Source organism: Aspergillus pseudodeflectus (assembly GCF_044049435.1).
Source record: "Aspergillus pseudodeflectus strain CBS 756.74 chromosome Unknown BJX68scaffold_44, whole genome shotgun sequence".
Taxonomy (NCBI): domain Eukaryota; kingdom Fungi; phylum Ascomycota; class Eurotiomycetes; order Eurotiales; family Aspergillaceae; genus Aspergillus; species Aspergillus pseudodeflectus.
The window spans coordinates 224642-245137 of NW_027263820.1; the positions used below are offsets into that span (position 1 = coordinate 224642).

The window sequence follows — 20496 nt, forward strand, 5'->3', positions numbered from 1 at the left end:
GTCCGTTGGTTGGACCCCTCCTACCCCTCCCCGCATTTCAGAGAACACCCCTTCCTTCAGGCTTCTGCAGGTCTCTTGGCCAGATTTATTTCGCTCCAGGAGAGCGCATATTCTATCGCCGAAGAATATGTGCAGCAATTACAGGCTGGGCCCAACCGTAGTCGTTGCTCTGGAATCTGGGACCTCACACCTGCCGCCCCACAGTTGACGCTGCGTCACCGGTCTCAACGGCTTTCTCTGGCTTCCCCGCTCGCTTTCCTTCACCCATATACCTCGATCGCTATATCATGCCTGATATCAAGGTACGAATACGCGGGCCTGCTGGCCTCTCAACCGCCACGTTAGGCGAAAGCGCAACCGTGAAGGACCTCCGAGCTCAGATCACCGAGAAAACGGGACTCCCTGCATACGCATATGACGTGAAATATGGCTACCCAGTGAAGCCGCTATCACTGGAGACATTCGACGAAAACCAGAAATTGGCTGAGTTAGGGATCAAACTCCATGGGGAAAGTCTTATAATCACCGCCAAGGAAGCACCAACACCAGCACCACCAACACCGCTGGTAACCAAAAATGAAGCGCCTGTTCCTTCCACCGGTCGACCCCCTTCTCCGAAACTCTCTCTATCGCGCAGCAACAGGAAAAGTGCTGGCGATCCTCCGGAAGTTCCGTCGCCGGAGCACAACGGTACGTTCGTCTTAAGGGTCATGCCCGATGACAACTCGTGTTTGTTCCGTGCAGTTAGCACCGCGCTTCTAGGAGGCGAGGATGCGATGACCGAGCTCCGATCGATTGTTGCCGAGGAAATCCAGAACAATCCGAATGAGTACCCCAAGGTGGTCCTGGAGAAAGATCCTGACGACTATTGCCGCTGGATTAAGAATGAGAATTCATGGGGCGGAGCGATCGAGCTGAGCATTTTAAGCAAACATTTCGGCGTCGAGATATGGACGATTGACGTCCAATCGCTCGCTCCGGTCCGTTTTAATGAGGGTCAAAGTCAGCGATGTATTCTGGTCTACTCGGGCATTCACTACGATACCATTGCATTGACACCAGCTGTTACTGCACCTCCAGACTTTGATACAAAGGTCTTCGATGCGGCGGACCCGTTGGTGGAGGAAAGATCGCTAGCGCTTTGCAAACTGCTACAGGGACAGCATTATTATACAGATACGGCAAATTTTCGCATCAAATGCCGCCAGTGCGGAGGTACATTCACCGGAGAACAGGGTGCAACCCAGCATGCGGAGCAGACCGGGCACACTGATTTCCAAGAGGCAGACTAGGAGAGGTCTTACGTTATATTACACAGCACTGCAAATACTCTGAAACTCATAGGCATTTCGTATATTCTTTGTATATAATCACGCATTACCGTTCCTAGAAGCGCGGGGATGTTGGTCGCTAACAGGGACATAGACATGGGTAGGGCTTGAAGCCAAGCTGACATTAGGTATCATTGTTCTACATTATCATTACAAAAGATTTATACCATGTCCACTTCATCCTCATCCTCCTCTTCCTCATCTGCTGCTTTCTCGCCTTCGTCTTCCCTCCCGCTGTCGGCGCTATCCTCCGGTCCACCCCATTCGACATCATGGTCAATAGGGTTAGTGAAGAATTCATGTTGCAGAGCCTCTTTGGCGCTTAGCCGCTTAGACGGGTCTAACTCCATCAATCCAGCCAAAAGACGCGTTGCTTGCTTCTCGCTCTCTGTCAACTCCTCTACACAACTAGACCACTTCACCAATTTCTCCCAGCTATACCCTTTTTCACCAATCGTCGGAATATTAGTCTCGAAGATCTGTCCATGCATAGCCGCGGCGTTTTTCATGCGCCGCGTCCCGAAGATGCTCGCCATTTCTATTAGAGCATCGACGTCGTCGGCCGAGTTGAAGAATGGAAATCGGCGGCCGAGCAATGTGAGGAGGATCACGCCCACCGACCACATGTCGATTTTGGTTGTTTGGGATGTACATTTGAAAAGGACTTCGGGGGCTCGGAAGCCTCGCGTTCCGGCTCGATTGGCGCGGCGTGATGGCCGTGAGTCGCTTTTCGGATAGCCGACTGACGGGCCGGATGTGGAGCAGTTGGTGTAGTAGTAGCTCTGAGTGTATCGCGTGCGACGCATGGAGCCTGTGCTTGTGCACAGACATGTGCCGGTATATTCAGAGCCCTCTCGCTCGGCTAAACCGAAGTCGACCAAGACGCCCTCTCGCAGGTCCGGATTGTACAAGAAATTGCTAGATTCGAGAGTTAACATCCATAGATCTTCCGCAACGCAATGCGCGCTATAAGCCAGGCCCCTCTTACGTTGGTTTAATATCTCGATGAAGAATCTCATGCTTATGAACCGAGTTTAGTGCTGTAAATAATGACCGGAAATAATGGCGCATATCCGCTACCATGAATGTGCGGTATTGAAGCCGAAAGTCTGTGTGGGGAAAATATGGTAGGACCGCGACGACCTGATCTTGGTGACGGAACGCAGTAATCAGCGGACACACAGACCGACATCCTCGAAGGTCATGTAGTAGTTCCAATTCGTTCTGTATGCGCAGCGGGCTGCTCGTGACGTAGATCTTCTTCAGCGCAACATATCGTGTTTTCCCTCGGCCGACTGGCACGGAATTGCCCTTTTCCCCTTCCACTCGACGCCGTTTAGAAGGAGGGTTCGTCCATCCGTCGCTTTGGTCGTCTTGAAACACATCCCACTCATTTCTATACTGATCGTACTTGAGGTCTTCCGCTTTATACACGGTGGAGAAAGTACCTATCACCAAAAATCTGGGTCAGTGGTGCAAATCCAAGCGTCTCAAGCGTGGGTCACGCTGAAAATGGTCCGTTCATGCCATACCTTCACCGATCCTATTCACCAATCGAAACTGACTTGATATGCCCGGGAAAGTATCTTCAAGCCTCTTCATGTCCTCCTTGACAATCTCATCGACTTCTTCTTCCTCAATGGGGTCCTCCGCTTCTGGGTCATGCCCGTCTAGGGGCTCTTCTCGTTGATAGTCGCTATCGTGCCCTGAGTCGATATCAAGAATATATTTGGGTGTTGGTGCCATTGCGCCGGCGCGCTGTAAGTCGGGGACGCGCGCGGAGGCTGTGCGGAACATTGACATTGATTGACCCGAAGATGAACGAATGAGGGGGTGAATGTTCTCGCGCTCGCCTGGGTTCGCGCGGTGAGGGAAAGAAGGGAAGTTGGCGTGGCTGCTACTGGCAGCTTGTGGCACAGAGGTGTATCTCGAGTCACGTATAGAAGAGCTTCGCTGCGGACTTCGTCGCGGTGGGTGGGTGACGTGAAAGCGAGGCTTGATACTAATTCTTCAAAAGCAGCGTGCAAATTCACCAGATATAGTATAGTGTTGTTTGTTTATCTCCATCTGCCGATTGAAAAGTGGCGTTATGTTTGGTAAGGCCAAGCGCTATTTAGCCATTTTGAGTACGCTACAGCCAATAGTAGAGCTACAGGTATGTAGCGATAATACGAGAGCAGCGTAATTTGCTGTAAGGAAGTTACCTCTCCGCCCGCCGATGGTTGCCAGGAAAATAAGGACTGAACGGGAAAGATACAAACAAAAGCCGCCCGCACCAACATCAGGCTTGATTTTCGACTCTCCATCAACGACCCCACGACCTTCTAACCAAAGCAGCATAACTCTCGCCGACAACCTTACGAGGCCCTCCCTTGCTGTCTCCATAATGGAGGACAGGATCCATTTCGACATTAACGACTCGCTCAAGTACTACTTGAGCGACCCCACCTCCGTTCCGACAGCTGACGTTGACCCGGAGCTGCTGGATTTCGAATCAGAGCCAGAGCAGCTCTCAAGCACGGTCGTCGACAATGTATTGAATCCAATCGTGGATGCAGTTGCTGAGAATCCGGAAGGGCTCGCCAGAGCATCCTTCTTCGACTCGTTGCAGTTTCTTCTAAAGTGCGCATTCGCCCCTAACCCTGAGCCCCATGTTGGCCCCTTTGGTCCCAATTCTGAACTCTTGAATTTCTACAGATATTCCACTTTCCTTCCGACAAAATCGCTGAGCAAACTTCTCGACTTAGTAGTCTCCGGTCTGTCCGTTGAAGCTGATATCATCCATGGAGACCTGGAATCCGACGAGCAGGACAGCATTCAGCACCACAAGGAGCTCTTGGAGATGTACGGTTTCCTTCTCCAATGGGCTCTCTCTGCAGTCGAGTTGAAGGCCGCAGAGAAACCTGCCGAATCTGCGCCGGTCCGTCGAGGAACAGGGAAGTCAGGGAGATCGCGGGCTCCCAAGGACAGCAACTGGGATGGCACCGCCCAGATTCAGGTATCGATGGAGACCATGTGCAAGGTCATGAAACTTAAACTCAGCAAAATATTCTTGACGACATCAGACCGCGATACGTTTATCAACCTGTTTACTCGCTCCATTTATCTCATTCTCGAGAGCGAGCAGCGTGTCAAGAGCATGACGATCCGGATGCACGCGTTTAAAGTCCTGTGTATCGCAGTAAAGCACCATGGTCACGGATTCGGTCAGTCTTTAGTCCTGCGGCGGTATATTATGGGATTAATTTAAAGTATAGGGGCACAAACGTCTATCGTCCAGAGTTTAACCTACTTCGAGCATTTGTCAGAACCCATGGCAGAGTTCTTACATATTCTCGCAGAGCAATACGACTACCCGCAACTATCCGACGAGATTCTAAAGTATTTACAACTGTGCCACATTTGTTTGGGCGTCTGCTAATCAATGGCTTAGGGAACTTGGAAATAAAGAGTTCAACTCAAACGATACCCGGGGACCGAAATCAGTGTCTGCATTCATCATCAAACTTTCAGAGCTAGCTCCAAGACTAATCATCAAGCAAATGACCCTTCTAGCGAAGCAGCTTGATAGCGAAGTAAGCCGTGTCCATCAGTCGTCAGCTCAGTGATGTGAGCCGCTAACCTTGTAATAGTCATATACACTGCGGTGTGCCGTCGTGGAAGTGTGTGGAAACCTTATAGGTGATCTCAGCAAACAAGAAGAGCGAACCGATAACTGCAAAACGCAGATTAACGCCTTCTTTGATGTGCTGGAAGAGCGCTTCCTTGATATCAATCCATACTGCCGATGTCGAGCTATCCAGGTGTACATGAGGATCTGTGACCTGGAGCAGAAATTTCCCAAACGTCGACAAGCAGCGGCAGAACTAGCGGCAAGGAGCCTTGAGGACAAGAGCAGCAATGTGCGGCGGAATGCCATCAAATTGCTTGCCAAGTTGGTGTCGACGCATCCGTTCAGTGTCATGCACGGTGGACAACTGTCATTAAAGGAATGGACGGATCGTCTCGACGCCGTTGACGCCGAGCTCAACGCTTTGCGGCCTCCTGAGACGCCTGGATTCGATGCTGGAGATGTTTCGCATATTGATAGTGAACTTTTGGACGATGCGACACAGCTACCCGATGATTCGCCGTCCAAGGCACCGCGCATGACCGAAGAGGAGAAGTCTCTGGCGATGAAGAAGGCGGCCGAGCAAGCAGCCACCTCCGAACTGCTTGCGCGACTCCAGCTAACCAGGAAGTACTACAACGAGGCGATTCGCTTCATCGAAGTCCTACATTCGGCATCCACCATTGTTGCTCAGCTGCTCTCATCGAGGAACAAAAGTGAAGTCATTGAGGCGATGGATTTCTTTGTCATGCTGGACGCGTACAAAGTGGAAACAGCTCGCAGTGGGATTCGGCGTATGCTGAGGCTTATCTGGACCAAGGGGAACAGTGACGAAGGAAAGGGAGTTCAGACCCATTTGATTGACTGCTACAAAGGACTCTTCTTCGATGCACCAGACTCCTTCAGCCCCAACGATGCGGCGAACTACATTGCTCGGAACATGATTAGTCTTACATTTGGCTCGACACCTGCCGAAATCACATGTTTGGAACAACTACTCAGTACTATGATGAGGGCTGGCCATATATCCGAGGCCGTTATTGCCAAGCTTTGGCAGGTTTACGGCGTGCAGAAGAAGGAGATTTCAAGGACCCAGCGACGTGGTTCAATTATCGTGCTCGGCATGATCGCCCTTGCTGATCCCGAAGTCGTGATCAAAGAGATTGAGGTCATGCTTCGAATCGGCCTTGGAAGCTTTGGGATATCCGATCTCATCCTTGCAAAGTACACGTGCATTGCACTGAGACGCATGGTACCAGGACGTCAGGCCAAGTCAAAAGAGTCCAGCATCTCTAAGCTTACGAACGGCCATCCTGTCCTGACAAAGCTCGCCGCCATGGTCGAAACGGTCTCGGATAGTAAGGAATGGTACGGCGTTGCGGAGCAAGCCATTGGCGCGATTTACGCTCTGTCAAAGCATCCGGATGTTCTTTGCTCTGATATTGTTAAGCGAAAGACCAGGTCTGTCTTCCAACCCCAGGTTCAACGCCCATCTTCAAGTAGCTCTGCCATGGATGAAGACCAGCGACCTGGGACAGCTTCAACTGAAAAATCGACCACCGGTCAAAAGACTTCCTCGGCCGCACTCTCTCAACTACTCTTTGTTGTTGGCCATATTGCAATCAAGCAGATCGTTCATTTAGAATTGTGCGAGCTTGACTTCAAGCGTCGAAAGGCTGAACAGGAAAAGAACAAACCTGCTTCCGCAGCTCAGAATGATGATGAAGCAGCTGAAGCTGACGAGTTAGACCTGATCGGAGGTACGACTGAGGATGACTTCACAGAAGCAATGGCACATATTCGTGAACGGGAACTGTTGTATGGGGAGAACTCGCTCTTATCCAATTTCGGACCGCTGGTTGCAGAAATCTGTGCAAACAACATCACGTACTCCGATCGCAGCCTTCAAGCTGCAGCAACTATTTGTATGGCTAAGCTTATGTGCGTCTCGGCCGAGTACTGTGAGAAGAACCTTCCGCTCCTCATCACGATCATGGAACGTTCCGAAGATCCCATTGTGCGAAGTAACGCAGTCATTGCTCTTGGTGACATGGCAGTGTGCTTCAACCATCTCATCGACGAGAACACAGACTTCCTCTACCGCCGGCTCAACGATGACGATGCCTCCGTTAAGCGTACTTGCCTCATGACCCTCACCTTTCTCATCCTCGCTGGCCAAGTCAAAGTCAAGGGACAACTCGGCGAAATGGCCAAATGTCTGGAAGACGACGATAAGCGAATCGCCGACCTGGCCCGCATGTTCTTTACAGAGCTTGCAGGAAAGGACAATGCCGTCTACAACCACTTTGTCGATATGTTCAGTCTTCTGAGTGCAGAACGTAATGTCGAGGAGGGCTCTCTCCGCCGCATCGTTAAGTTCCTCATTGGCTTTATTGAGAAGGTCAGTTCAAACTTAGAATCCTGAGTATCTCCCCACCCTTACTAACCTATATTCGCTGTACAGGAGAAGCATGCCCGCCAATTGGCAGAGAAACTTGCTGCCCGTTTGCCAAGGTGCGAGACTGAGCGGCAGTGGAACGACGTCGCGTACGCCCTCTCCCTCCTTCCTCACAAGAATGAAGAAATCACCAAGACAGTGGCTGGAGGGTTCAACAAGGTTGTCACAACCGCCGCATAGTCTCCCTGCTACTTTCGCCTCTCTCTGCGGGAACTGTACATACACTGGATTATATATGGCTTTGTTTCTTGTTTCTTGTTTCAAGGGGTCCTCCTGCTTATATATGGACGGCCACGGACGGCGCAGAATGGTTGAGGTTGCGGTTTGGGAGCACAATTGGACATGTATGACTTGATGATAGCACTGGATGGGGTTTTTCGTTCTTCTAGCTCTTCAATTCTGATGCCATGGGTCAGATATCTTTCATTGCTCTCACTGCGTCCAGCAGTTTGTAGAATCTTCGCTGTAGTCGACCTCTAATATTGTACATGGGCGACCGAACGCGGATATGATGAGGGCACAGTATTCTTGGATTTGCATTTCGAGAAAAGGTCCTGCCATTTGTACTCGTGGCAACAACCATGGAATCTGAATATATTAAAAGACGCTCATGTCCGGTGTAAGAGATACAAGCGGAAGTCTACCGTAGAAACGCTCAAGAAAAGGAGAGCGAAAAGAGAGCCAAGAGGAGAAGAGAAAGACAGGCATGCCACCGCGAAGGCAGTCCACTCGGGGGAAAAAACCAATTAGTATGTATCCTATCACTAGCACTTTGTAATGTACGCCAAAATCAGCCCATGCAGGATGAGGGGGTATACTTCGGTTCTGTTCAGAATGCACACTAGGCTCCCTTGACTTCACTCTCTTTCAACTCGTAGTTTGCGTTACGGAGACCCTCGAGAGCTTTCAAGCCTTCCTCGCTTAATGTTGGTTTACCCATAGGGGTAACGGCGCCCGTGAAGAAGCGAGGTTTCCATTCCTCATTCTTTGCTTGTCGCTCGGCGGCCTTTTCACGCTGACGCTCTTCAATTTCTTGCTTCAGCTTGGTAGCTTGGCTATATCTTTTCTCTAAAATCGCTTCCGTAACTCCGGACCAAAACTTTCGTGACTCATTTGATAGCTGAGTCTCTTCCGGTGGCAGGCTCTTTGCGACAGGGAAAAGGGGCGCAATGTCAATCAAAAGTTGAGGTTCGGATGACCCAGCCAGGGTATAGTACAACTGACCGTGCCACGATCCTGAGACTTTCGCAAGAACATCACTCTCAGGTACGTCTTTGACCCTAGTGATCGTATCCTCGTCGGGGTTGTATCGGAAAATCACTCCTTCAACCTTGTTTTGAGCACGACTGATCCAACCCTCTTCCAAATACTGCAGAATCACTTTAATGCCCGTCTTGGCACAAACAATATAGCATGTGTCTGAGACACTTATGGAGAGTGCTCCTCGCAAAAGACCCCCTAGATGAGCAGCAGGGTGCGTCAATTGATACTCCTCATCGTCCCTCTGGCTTATATTGAGGAAAATTCCAAGATTGTGTTGGCCAGGCGATACACGGATGCTAGTCCCTGTGAACTTAGCACTGATCTGATCAAAGCCACGAGCGCTGACCCCTGTTTCGGGACAGTCGATGTAAAATGCAGACACTGGCGGATGGTGAGATGTTTGCTCCGTCAAGAAGCAAACCTTGACCGGTTTTCCAGTGTCGTCCGTCACGCTTGAAACACCATTGGCTGTATGACTGTTGGCCAGCAATGGTAACTTGGGAAGAGTGGAATGAACTTCCCAACTGCACTGTAATTTCGGATGCGATCAGTCGTCGAGGGCATACAATACGCAGAGATCCAGGCTCACCCTAAAGAATTCGCCAAGTGTAGAATTATAGGGCTTGCACGGCTTGCCCTTGATGTATTTCTAGATGCGTTTTAGCAAGGGTGCCAGGGTAGAATAATACGTGAAATCACATACCAAATCCTTTGTAAACCAAAATCTCAGCACCTCCAACATGCGTCCGAGCGGGTCTTCTGATTTCCCAATGCTGTAAAACTTCCAGTTAGAGAAAGAGACCCCATACTTGAGGGACAAGCAATGTAGCTAACCTCGCGAAGGTCTCCGGTCTATCCAAATAATTCCAATATTCTAGTATTTCGAGTCAGACAATGCGGCAGGGCAGTTATGCGGTATGGAGGGGTCGAGCACCCACCTAAGTTGGGAGTTGGTTCGAGAAGTTGCGCAGGGAGCGAGAACCTCACAGAGGCGATATCGCTCACACCGACGAATCTAACGGGAACGGAGCACCGGTTAGTAAGAATAGACGAGAGACGGCCAAGCGTGACAGCACGTTCAGAAGCACATACTTTCGAAGAATAGACAGAAACGTCTTCAACTTTGAGGATTCATCGGGAGCCTTCTCAGGCAGGTCGGGCGTTGATGAGGAAGACATGGCGAGTCTGCGGTCTATTGAGGACTTCGGAAAAGGAAGATGCCAATGATCTGGCAGTAGACCAGCTGTTGCGGAAGACCGAAAGCACGGGAAAAAAGAGGGCGGGACTCGACAGGTCTAATACTTTGGCGTCTGGACGCAAAAGTTGTGGCAAGGAGCAGCGCAAACAATAGGACGCGCTATAGTATACTAATCACAAAGATGCAGATAGCACAGCTGGTAGAGAGAGTCCAATAAATCACCAGCTCTCACAAATTAAGGCCATGAAAAGAAAAAGGCCAATGTTGGAGATGTCCTGAGACAAAGCGGTCGGTTTGAAAGCAGGCGGTGACGTCTTGGGTCGGTCAATACTCCGATGGCTTCAGCGCCACCAACACGGATCACAGGAAGATGTATAGGATCATGCTGGAATGATCGAGCGGCCAGGCGGGCGAGCAGGAGAAAAGGAGGGGCGACGAACCTACGAGGACCAGGCGCTCTGAGCTTCCTTTAGCAGGCTACTACTTTTTACCTTTCTATGGAAATCCATGTGAATGGCGCAGGAGCGCTCATCCAATCGGCATACCACGAGGGACCGCCTTCCCTCTTCCCTGGCCAAAGGCACATCTACGTTCTCTATGGTGCGGAGAAGAGGGAGGTTTGGTCTTTGTCGAGATCTCATATTGGAAATCCACTGCCATGATACATATCCTACATACTTGATGGTCGTCCGCTCCGCTCTGAGCAAGCTCACTGCACACCCTCAAGTCTTGGGAAGAAGGTCTTCGAGGACCCGCTTGCGCGCCAAGAAGCGCAGCCAAGTCCTGATGGCTGGTCCATAATCGAACCTCCGCCCTGCTGCATAGTCATCATCTTTCTGCTGGGTCTGCTGTTCCTCTCGAACCGTCCGCCGAAGCTCCAATTGGGCTCTACTCCGCTCTGCTCGGTGACGCGCTAAGTCCTCCATAGTACACTGTAGATATTCATTCGCTTCCTCTGCAGAAATGTTTGTCCGCTCGAGAGCATTCTCCGTCACGCCGTAGGATGGGTCAGGACCTAAGAGTGTATTTTCAGGAAGAATGTCCCACGGGCCGACGTCGGTTTTATCCCCTTCGAGTGAAGTTATCACCTTCTCAATAGCTTGCAGGTGTTTTATGTTCATAGTCAACTTTTCGACAAATTCGGGTAGCGGATGTCGAACAATACTTAGGACTGAGAATTCGATCTGGTCTTCTGCGTACTCAGCCATCCTGGCCTCTATATTTGGCTTGACCAATGTTAGCCAATCACTGTCTGGCTCGAATTTGCCTGCTCTGAGTCAGCCATAATGTCTTCATGCCTTCATCAGGTTATACCACGGACCGAGGGCCTGAGGCTGGCGTTCTAAGCCATCAAACTTCCAGACTTTACCCAAGGCAGGAACAAACGCGATAAAGTGAAATCCTGCATCATCGTCATTTTCCCCGCGGCTGCCTTTTTTTGACCGGTTGCGTCTGGATGTTGCCTCATTTTTAAGGTGGAGATCTGAGTTGAGCATGTCCATCTTCCTGTCGTTGGTGTAAGCAATAGCCATCAAGATTGAGGGTCAAGCAGGCTTTTCAGAATGTACCTTGCAAATGAATTATGTATTCTCTTCACGAACTCAAAATTATTGATCGCATCTCCTCTTAGCGCAGGTGTAAATGGCATAGTGAACTCTTTGAAGTGGCGGAGATTCTCTCCGAGATCAATGCCTTCAACATTATTGACGATGTTCAAAAGAGCGACACTTGCACATGCATTGCTCGTCGTCTATTCCACGAAAACGCAACGCAAAATCAGCTACGGGTCTCCCGAAAGTTGAAGCTAAGTCGGACGAACCTGATTCGCAAACCAAAGCCCTTCGGGGCAGGTTGCTTCCTGCTTTTCGGGGTCATCTTCTCGCCAGCGAAACAAAAAGATCAAGCCGTAGACAGGTTTACTGCGGTTGTAAGTATATAGGCAAATGATCCAGGGCGCCGGAGGTCCGTACTTCAAACAAGCCAGGCACTCATCGTCTAAGGAAAAGACTTCTTGAACTTTGACACCTGTTACCCCAAATTCGCGGAGCATTACATTGAATATCGCCTTTTGAAGATATGAGTACAAACCCAGTTGCAAGGGTAGGTGGTCTCCTCATAGGGCAAAACATACTGGTTCCGATTCGAGCTCGCAGAAGCCGTTCCACGATGTTTTCTCTGCTTCAGATGGCAGACGATAGAGATCATTCTCAGTTACATTGTCCGTTGAGCCATTCAGACGCCTTCGTTTCACACCCTCACTCATGGTCTCAGCTCAGAATTATGGTGAGACGTGCCGTTTGGTATTGCAGAGGTAGGAAGATCAATCTATTATGAGGGTTCAGCAAGATGCTATTGAGATCCCCGGAGTTTTGTTTGTGAAAAAGTCAAAAGAAGAGTGGCCAAAGCAAGTCCTCCGCAGCAAGTTTCAGAGCTTCATCCAAGCTCTTTAGCTCTTCGATGGCTGCACTAATCAAGTCCTCGCACAATCGTGCGTCGTTGCGGCCATCTCAGGTCGGCCAGGCTGATGCTGAGATGCAGGAGCGAGAGTATATCAGTTCTTGTTCCGCCTGCTCTCAGGGGGACACTATTCAATGACTTCTTGATCGTGCAGATGAAGTGGTAAGCTTTGGAAGACTAGTCCCGATTTGGAATGCGCGCGTCAAAAGAAAAATATCCACGATAAAGCTGCGAGCCTCTTCCTTCATCAACTACAACAGCTGCCCTCGACGCCAAATCCACTTCCCACACTCCGAATAACCTGCGGCCAATTGAAACTCGATTTGGTCTTCTCGCTCGCTCCGACGCCGCCAAGGTGATTTTGGGCAGCAGCTGCTCCCTTGATCCGGGGTACACACTACATCATCGCCCGCGGGAACCCTGCGACCACAGCATGCCATGAGCGAAACTCCGCGTCTCCGCTCCGCGTTTCCTACGACGCCTCGAACTACGCAGAAATCGAGGAACTTCAATATCTCTCCGACGCGGCCCGGACCACGAGATGCCCCGCCTTCAAGGGTCTTGACGAAAGCTCCAGCGGCCGAGCAGGATGAAGGCTCACCACTCATTCCGTCACGAATACTCGACCCCCCAACACAACGGCTATATGTAGCAGCCATCTATGTCGCCCTCAATGCTTGGCGGGCGTACGAGTCGTGGAGGGCTTCTGATGAGCTGGATTCTACCTGGCTATTTCTAAAATGGGCCTCTATTGACGGTGTCTGTCTGTTCGGCCTCCAGGCGCTGCGCATTCCCTGGCTGGAATGGGCCTTTCCCACAACACTGGCATTATTCCTACTGCACGTTGTTTTTAACATCTTCCTGATGTTTCGCATCCCAGTATGTTCAATCTTAGACTTTCACGAGCAACCCTAACTGAACTGCCGTCAGATTCCAATCGGTTTGTGGTTTTCTGGAATGGTGAAAATAGCCTACGACCGCGAACTCTCAATATCTGGACAAAGCATAAAGCCCGGCGATATTATCAATAATGCTTCCTTGATTCTTGGAAAGCAAATAGTCAATATCCTACCTGAAGGGTAAGAAATTCCTCCACTCGGTTTGTCACCGTTTGGTTGCTAATATGGAAACAGATCTGCCGTTCTGAATCCAGAGTTGACACCTCTTTGTCTCGATTCTCATAAAATCGCAGTTGAGTTGCCAATACGAGTAAATCAGACCGACCCGATAGTCATTGAACTGCTACGTTACGACTACGACAACGGCGACAGCGAAATTATCTCGATTCCCGCCAAACAACTCAAACAGCTTAAACGACAAGCAGACAAAAGACACTCCCAGAGCCCTGACCTCCATCGTGATCTCCTTTTTCCGATTCGTCGGCACGGTATATATCGCCTCCAGCGAGTCGTAGATGAGTCCAAGCTCGAGGTTCGTGTGCGGTCCTCCGATGCAATCGTCGTCTCTTGCCCTCGCGCATTGATCAAACACTCGCACTCACAAAAATGTCGGGGCGAGCTATCGAATTTTATGCTAGCGGTTGAAGGGACTCCGCCACTAAAAATAAAGTACAGCAGGCAGGTCAACCACCACGACCGAGGCTTTTCTTTCCAAAACATCCAGCCGGACCATCTGCGCACCCCACTTCTAGGTCATAGGTCACTCGGCCGATTGTTCAATGCTCAGGAGCCTGATGTCGCTTGGGCTCGAAATCAAATCATCGAAATCCCTCTCAATGAGTCGTTGAACATCGGCGGCGATTGGCTATACATGATCGAGGAGGTGCACGATGGCGCCGGGAATGTTGCAAATTACTCAATGCTCTTGGAGGATGGAGACCAACATGCAGCGAAAACTTTGCCTCAGTGGCATCGATTCTCTGTTCACGAAATTCCTAAGATGTCTTTGTCTGGCTGTAACGATCGGCAATTCCTAGAGGTAGCACGTGGCGAAAGTCTTGCTCTTCCCATCACATTTCACAACGCAGACCGTGGGTATGGTGAAGATGGACCGTTTTCCGTTATCTATTCTTATGGCACCGACAGTCAAGCGAATGCGGATGATTCTTCGCGCACAATTCATCAGCTTTCGCTCAAAACTGTGGACCAGAAGCCTTTAATCAAAGAGCCGGGCTGGTACAGTATCAAGCACGTCTCTAGCCAATTCTGCTCTGGAGAAGTTTTGGAACCGTCATCGTGTTACCTGCGGAACCCGCCGGAGCCTGAGCTGTCCATTCGCTCAGAGAAAATCTTTGATAAATGTGCGAATAGTCCAGTGGGGCTGCTTGTGGATTTGGACCTCACAGGATCGCCACCGTTCCGCCTGCGATATGCTATTGAGCACTCCAAGGGTGTTGAGACCAAGTATCAGGTTATTGAGGGATTACGCTCGCAATTGGACTTCACCCCCTTGGAGGCCGGGCACTACCGGTATCGCTTCCTAGATATTTCCGACAGCGTCTACGCACCACGACCGCTGGAAGATAAAATACCAATTTTGGAACAAGACGTCAAGCCCCCTGCCTCAGCACATTTCGTTGGAGCCAAGGAAGTACGCAAAGCTTGTTTCGGCGAGCCCGTATCCGTGGATGTCGGTTTCTTGGGAGAGGCGCCCTGGACGTTGCAGTATGAACTTATCCACAATGGAAAGAAGACGAGGCATGTTCTGGAGTCTAACACTGCAACATCCACCATTGTGACAGAGAAGCTTGTCAGCGGTGGAGAGTACAACCTCGTACTGACAAGTGTGAAAGATCGCTCAAAATGCAAGCGAACATTGAATGAGATCCTCAAGATTGACGCCCGATCCAAGCCGCCTCATGTTGCCTTCGGTCTCATTGAAAAGAGTAGAATTTACTCGGCCCTTCATGGTGCCAGAATTGATATACCGCTCAGGCTAAGTGGTGAGCGGCCATGGTCTGTTCGGTACAGAAATTTGGATTCAGATTCTTCTGAGGTATCAAAGACTTTCTGGCAAGAGAATAGCTTTTTGACTGTGAGTCACGAAGGACGCTATGAGCTTCTGGGAGTAACAGATAGTTCTTGTCCCGGTTCTGTTGACCAATCAGCGAGGATATTTGACATCACTTGGATACCGCGACCCCAGATTACAGCTGTGGACGATACCCCGGTGGGGCCTGATGGCCATATTGTGAGGAATGAAGTTTGCCAGGGGCAGGGCGATAGTCTTGAGCTTCGGTTAACTGGACATCCGCCCTACACGATCCAGTGTGAACAGCAGAGAAAAGCATCTCGTGGCTCTAGTTCAGTACGCGTACGAAGCCTGAAGACCGCCCTGCATGCTCTCTCTATGGAACTAGAGACCTCAGAGCCGGGTGATTACACATACCGTTTCAAGGAAGTCGGGGATAACCTCTACAATACAGACCCAAGGAGCAATCAGGTCGTTGTGACCCAGAGAGTAAATCCGCTCCCCTCTGCCAAGTTTGATGCGCCAGGTCGTATTTATGGTTTCTGCAAGGAAGACAATAGTGGCGAGGAGCTGATTCCTCTTACACTGGAGGGTGTGGCCCCGTTCTCTCTCGAGATCTCGATCAAACACTACGCCAAGGCGAAGCCCGAAATCGTCACGATACCCAACATCAAATCGAACAAGCACAGTCTTCCAATCCCTCGACGTCATCTCGATCTCGGCCAACACGTTGTCAGCATCCACAAAGTGCGCGACTCGCGAGGTTGCGAGCAGACCTACCACACGGACATCTCTTCTGTGAGGGTCGCGGTATCGGATGTGCCCACAATCATTCCTCTCGAGTCGAAGACTGACTATTGTGTCGGCGAGCGTCTTTCATTCTCGCTCTCAGGCCATGCTCCGTTTGAAGTCTTCTATACCTTCGACGGTGTTGCCAGAAAGGCCGGTTCGGCTACTAACCACTTCCGCCGCATTGCGGAGAGACCTGGCGTTTTTACCATTACTGCCGTCAGTGATGGCGCAAGTGGGAAGTGCAAGGCCCACAAGGACATTACCAAGACTATCCACCAGATGCCGAGCGTCAGAATCAGTAATGGTCAGATTTCCATTGTGGATATCCACGAAGGTGGTGAGGCAGAGCTCAAGTTCAAGTTCTGGGGAACACCACCGTTCGAATTTACGTACGCAGCCCATCCCCTCGTCCTAATTCTAAGACTAACCTGACCTTCTAGTTACATCCGAAGCACAAACGCTCGAAAAGGAAAGAAGCCTGAAATACTCGATATCAAGCACGACATCTCTTACGAACATCAGAAGATTATCAAGACATCTGACGAGGGTACTTACGAGGTAGTGGCAATCAAGGACAAATACTGCTCCTTTTCTGCTCAGCCGTCATTGGAGAGGAATGAGAAGCTCTTGACGGTATAATAGCTGTGGGTATGGAAATAACGTGGACTAGATTTGAATCACTTGCTTTTCTGCTCTTTTCACTGCTCAGTATATAGCATCGCAACGGCGCTCCGAGGTATCATTTCACATGACAATGCACAACTGTAACTATTTACATATCTAAACATCTTTCACTTTCACTCGTTTTGGACTTCGATGCTGCTAACCACACCCAAGCCTAAGCGGGAAATCTCATTCAACATGGCACCACGGTTGATAGAGACGGTTGCGTCCGCGGGCACAGTTGAATAGGCTAGGCCCAGACTCCAGGTCTTTGGTTTCAAGGTCACTGGGTTCCAAAGGCCGCCAATGAAATCAGACTGTTCATTTCCGGAGAAGAAGATAATGTTAGGGCTAAAGCAAGCCTGCAAGTCACGGACAAAGGCCTTGACTATTGCGTCCTTGTCGGCCCTCGTTGGGTCATTCGAGGGTTTCAGGTTCTTGAACTTGGCGGCAGCTGTTGAGCGAGTTTGCTGCAATTTCGGGCTCAGATGGATGAGGAAGTCGTAAGGTTCCAGGGCGGGGATGAAGAGTTGGGAGACATCAAGTTCGGGTCCCTGTTCTTGTACAAGCTTCGTAACTGCTTTTGCGAGAGTACATATTCTTGCCGCAACCACCTTCGCGGGCATCTCGTACTGTGTCCATGTCACACCGTCCGGGTCGATATCGGATCCGACAAACATGGAAACACTGTTCATTGCTGGGTCAATGCTTCGCCAGGCGGCGAACCGCGTCCGAATTGCTTCCATGGCACTTTGGTTGAGTTCTCCGCCAAGGTCGATGAGCATCGGCTCTTGTTGCCAATCCCATCGTGAAAGAAAATGGAGTGTCCGCAGGAAGCCGGCCATGACGCTCGAGGGAGCCTCCCAAGGGTGTGGTTGGGTAAATGTCCGTACCACCATTAGCTCAACGAGTTCCTCGTTGATGTGGGCATCAAATAGATGGCAGCTGAACCAGTATTTGACTAGACGAATCGTAGGAGACAGAAGTGGAAAGCGGGTACATAGGGTTCGCATAGCTTGCGAGAGACGGGGTGACTGGACAAACTGTCGTTTATAGGCAGCGAGTGCATATGCTACCTCCTGCTTAGTTTGCGGGCTAGCGGCCTGGTCCTTGAGTCGGCGTTCCAACAACGTTTGCTCCCTATCGTGATGGATTCTGAGGCGATACACGATTCCAGAGACATGAGTAACATCCAGGAATGCATTGTTGAGTATTTTGCTTTGCTCGTTCTCCAGTCCGACTAGACATGAAGAAAATTCACCAGCTTCGGTTAAGGCATCTCCAATCTTTACAAGAAAAGCCACCTTGGTCATTTGAATGGCTACAAGATCGTCTGGCCATCGTGCTGAACTTTCGAATTGGAGGACAACGTCGGCCGGAGCAGGAACCGCGCCAGTGCTTCGATCGACATGTAGTGCGGTGTATCGAAGTAGTGGGCTAGCTGACGCGAGATGCCTAACGGTCAGTGGGACGCCTTCCATAGTTTGGATCGATTTCTCCAGGGAGCTAAAGCCATCAATAATTTGCTGGAATGCAGGACTGGAATACGACAAAACGCCGTCACCGTTGTTCCGAAGCTCAGTATCAAACTCGTCCCCGATATATCGTATAACTGTCTCACTGTAATCGAAGTGACGCTTCAAGACATGGACCAGGATTTGATGCACAATTGACGACGATGGGTCTTCGGACCAAACCAAACTCTCGCGGATGCTGCCATCTTTGAAGCGCCTAAGCTCTGCCTTTTCGCCCCAAAATGACCGAAAGGCCGCAGCTGCCTCTTTCTCCTCTGCAGACGGGCCGTGGTCAACGACGCGGGTAGAGTTCTCAGAATCCAACAGCAGGCCCACAGACAGGCTGCGGATCCCTTGTTTTCGATTAGATTTTGATTCCAGTGACCAAGGGCTGGTAGGGGAGCTAAAAATGTATATCAAATTCGCCCTATCCCCAAGCGCTTTCATAAGCACCTCATAAATCGCGTTCTGTTTGCGAAACGCTGCATGAGCATCACTGAGCCCGGTCATCGGAAGTGTGACAAGTCGATCAAACCTAAGCAGAGGTTCATCTATCCTGAAGATAAAAACTCGCTGAAAGTTATCGTCTCGCGATTCGTTTAACATTTTGAGAGTGGTGTTTGCTTCACGGCGGAGGAAAGAGTACGACCACGGGCTCATTTTGTAGAGAACATTCAGTCCTCTCTTGCCGTCATAAACGACGGGCGCACCGCTTGGAAAGTGAATATCAGACGCAGATAACAGTAAAGGGTCTGTCAAGTCTTTCGCGGCGAGAAACTGTACCGTAGCTTTGAACAACTGATAACTGCTATAAGATCGAAGGAGGATTGGTTTCCCAGCCGGACCCCCACCTTCCAGTAAAAGGGACATAAGCACAGACCATTCAAATCCCCCAAAGCCCCCCTTATGGAACGATGAACCAAACCCGCGCTGCCTGAGCCATATCCGGCCAAGGAGGCACGCATCCTTGAAAGACTCACAGCTTTGAGCAGCTGAGGACAGAAGCTTGTTATAAAGCGCAACGGTGGCTTCCGAGCGAAGACAAGAGTTGTATACCGGAGTGGATTCTTGCCCATCATTATCACTCTTGGATCCATTGCGTATATTGTTCTTCATTGGCAGCGTACGCGAGACTGGGAACAATGTATCGTCAATTGCCGTAAAGATGCGGATGAGGAACTTTGAGAGCCCGTTATCTGCTTTGGAAGAAGCTGTAGGTTGTACAAGGATGACTGGACGGAGATCGTCTCCATCTTGGAGGTCGAATTTGACGTCCAGGGCGGCCTTCTTATCGTCTTTGATGCCAGCAGCAATGCAGGCAACGTAATATGCACGTTTGTGAAAGTAGCGATAGTTGGTGTAATCTTTCTCCTGGAAGACAGAATTTGGCATCGTCACTGCCATGTCGACAACATATGACCCCGGCGACTTCAAGCCTGTCCGAAGTGCAAAACTCCCAACCACATTGACGTTCGAGGGCCGACTGTACGCAACTGAGTACTTCGTATCCTTGCCTGGGCGCGGTTCAGGGTATGGGATATTTAGACCGTGAACGGTTCGCATTTCCTTGTCGGCTTCCAATAGCGACTTCGCGGGTCGCTCAGGAAGGCGCTCAATTAACTCCTTCAAGCCATGGAGGGTGTCTTTGAGTGTCGCAAGCTGTTTGTCATAGTTCGGCCTTGACCCCGCAGTCAATTCGTCTAACTGTAACTTGAAAAAGCTAGACTTGTAGAGTCCGCTAGCGAGTGCCATTTCCGCAGAACGCCCGGTTTGGCTGAGTGAATTTGCTGATTTCATTGCATTCGTTCTCGGTATTCGGTTTGCGCTAGCACTCGTTTCTGGCGCTTTTGATTTTTCATTACGGGCACTTCCATCTGGAGAGGGGCTCAATCTCCTTCTCTTCACCGTATGGCTGGACATCGTGCGGAATAGACTGTGGCTTCGGGCAGAATAAGCTCAAGTCGGCGGCTGCTCTCTTCACGACGAAAGCTCTGAAACTTTTTTTTTGCGGCGACCTCGAATGACCTCCGATAAGATCACGTGCTGATAAGTCAAGTTATTGCACGTGACCCATACTTTCCCAGATCGGAGCAGAACGCCCTCCATCGTGGAGGGCGAACGAGCGCGATACTTGCTTCGACGAGATGCCTATAAGTATCATTTCGCACTTGGGTAAGTACGACACATTGATCAGCCCGAAGCCAGCTGCTTAGTACACCAGAGTTTACTCCGTAGGTAGTCCCAAGTATTCATCTTGCAGAAACTCGATGGCTATGATT

The 20496-nt window shown here is 50.3% G+C and overlaps 7 protein-coding genes across 7 annotated transcripts; 3 read left to right on the forward strand and 4 right to left on the reverse strand.

Annotated features, from left to right (window-relative positions):
• Window positions 1–37: 37 nt before the first annotated feature.
• On the forward strand, window positions 38–1481 carry BJX68DRAFT_243734 (ubiquitin-specific protease OTU1). Its single transcript, XM_071041191.1, has one exon. It carries the CDS (start codon window positions 288–290, stop codon window positions 1290–1292), a length of 1005 nt encoding a protein of 334 aa, XP_070895834.1. The 5' UTR covers window positions 38–287; the 3' UTR covers window positions 1293–1481.
• Window positions 1482–3320, reverse strand: BJX68DRAFT_243735 (serine/threonine protein kinase CDC7). Its single transcript, XM_071041192.1, has 3 exons — window positions 2864–3320; window positions 2320–2779; window positions 1482–2249 (listed from the first exon to the last, which is right to left on the reverse strand). The coding sequence occupies exons 1-3, from the start codon at window positions 3132–3134 to the stop codon at window positions 1493–1495; spliced, it is 1488 nt and encodes a 495-aa protein (XP_070895835.1). The 5' UTR covers window positions 3135–3320; the 3' UTR covers window positions 1482–1492.
• A 291-nt stretch (window positions 3321–3611) lies between these two features.
• On the forward strand, window positions 3612–8220 carry BJX68DRAFT_154105 (condensin subunit YCS4). Its single transcript, XM_071036723.1, has 6 exons — window positions 3612–3953; window positions 4029–4537; window positions 4589–4712; window positions 4765–4906; window positions 4964–7342; window positions 7406–8220. The coding sequence occupies exons 1-6, from the start codon at window positions 3718–3720 to the stop codon at window positions 7577–7579; spliced, it is 3564 nt and encodes a 1187-aa protein (XP_070895836.1). The 5' UTR covers window positions 3612–3717; the 3' UTR covers window positions 7580–8220.
• Window positions 8221–8240: 20 nt separating this feature from the next.
• On the reverse strand, window positions 8241–9840 carry BJX68DRAFT_270003 (putative oxysterol binding protein (Orp8); the record flags this gene model as incomplete). Its single annotated transcript, XM_071046497.1, has 6 exons — window positions 8241–9191; window positions 9252–9311; window positions 9366–9435; window positions 9497–9536; window positions 9601–9677; window positions 9755–9840. 6 exons carry the CDS (start codon window positions 9838–9840, stop codon window positions 8241–8243), a joined length of 1284 nt encoding a protein of 427 aa, XP_070895837.1.
• Window positions 9841–10346: 506 nt separating this feature from the next.
• Window positions 10347–12433, reverse strand: BJX68DRAFT_243740 (ubiquitin C-terminal hydrolase 37). The gene is made up of 6 exons (XM_071041193.1): window positions 11992–12433; window positions 11831–11925; window positions 11680–11779; window positions 11429–11610; window positions 11182–11366; window positions 10347–11127 (listed from the first exon to the last, which is right to left on the reverse strand). The coding sequence occupies exons 1-6, from the start codon at window positions 12121–12123 to the stop codon at window positions 10583–10585; spliced, it is 1239 nt and encodes a 412-aa protein (XP_070895838.1). The 5' UTR covers window positions 12124–12433; the 3' UTR covers window positions 10347–10582.
• A 322-nt stretch (window positions 12434–12755) lies between these two features.
• Window positions 12756–16758, forward strand: BJX68DRAFT_277966 (putative nuclear envelope pore membrane protein; the record flags this gene model as incomplete). Its single annotated transcript, XM_071048429.1, has 4 exons — window positions 12756–13196; window positions 13248–13396; window positions 13451–16429; window positions 16481–16758. The coding sequence occupies 4 exons, from the start codon at window positions 12756–12758 to the stop codon at window positions 16677–16679; spliced, it is 3768 nt and encodes a 1255-aa protein (XP_070895839.1). The 3' UTR covers window positions 16680–16758.
• BJX68DRAFT_154135 (rRNA-processing protein UTP22) lies at window positions 16656–20182 on the reverse strand. Its single transcript, XM_071036724.1, has one exon. The coding sequence runs from the start codon at window positions 20135–20137 to the stop codon at window positions 16838–16840; it is 3300 nt and encodes a 1099-aa protein (XP_070895840.1). The 5' UTR covers window positions 20138–20182; the 3' UTR covers window positions 16656–16837.
• Between the last annotated feature and the right edge of the window lie 314 nt (window positions 20183–20496).

Bases quoted from the DNA above. Each gene is read 5' to 3' on its own strand.
- BJX68DRAFT_243740 (XM_071041193.1), bottom strand. From the start codon at position 12,123: ATGAGTGAGGGTGTGAAACGAAGGCGTCTGAATGGCTCAACGGACAAT. The intron at 11,780-11,830 runs GTACGGACCTCC...TTACAACCGCAG, and splicing joins GAGTGCCTGGCTTGTTTGAA to TAAACCTGTCTACGGCTTGA. The intron at 11,367-11,428 runs GTACATTCTGAA...CACCAACGACAG, and splicing joins ATACATAATTCATTTGCAAG to GAAGATGGACATGCTCAACT.
- BJX68DRAFT_243734 (XM_071041191.1), top strand. From the start codon at position 288: ATGCCTGATATCAAGGTACGAATACGCGGGCCTGCTGGCCTCTCAACC.
- BJX68DRAFT_154135 (XM_071036724.1), bottom strand. From the start codon at position 20,137: ATGTCCAGCCATACGGTGAAGAGAAGGAGATTGAGCCCCTCTCCAGAT.
- BJX68DRAFT_243735 (XM_071041192.1), bottom strand. From the start codon at position 3,134: ATGTCAATGTTCCGCACAGCCTCCGCGCGCGTCCCCGACTTACAGCGC. The intron at 2,780-2,863 runs GTATGGCATGAA...TTTTGGTGATAG, and splicing joins GGTGAATAGGATCGGTGAAG to GTACTTTCTCCACCGTGTAT. The intron at 2,250-2,319 runs GTAAGAGGGGCC...TCTCGAATCTAG, and splicing joins CATCGAGATATTAAACCAAC to CAATTTCTTGTACAATCCGG.
- BJX68DRAFT_154105 (XM_071036723.1), top strand. From the start codon at position 3,718: ATGGAGGACAGGATCCATTTCGACATTAACGACTCGCTCAAGTACTAC. The intron at 3,954-4,028 runs GTGCGCATTCGC...GAATTTCTACAG, and splicing joins TCGTTGCAGTTTCTTCTAAA to ATATTCCACTTTCCTTCCGA. The intron at 4,538-4,588 runs GTCAGTCTTTAG...TTTAAAGTATAG, and splicing joins GCACCATGGTCACGGATTCG to GGGCACAAACGTCTATCGTC.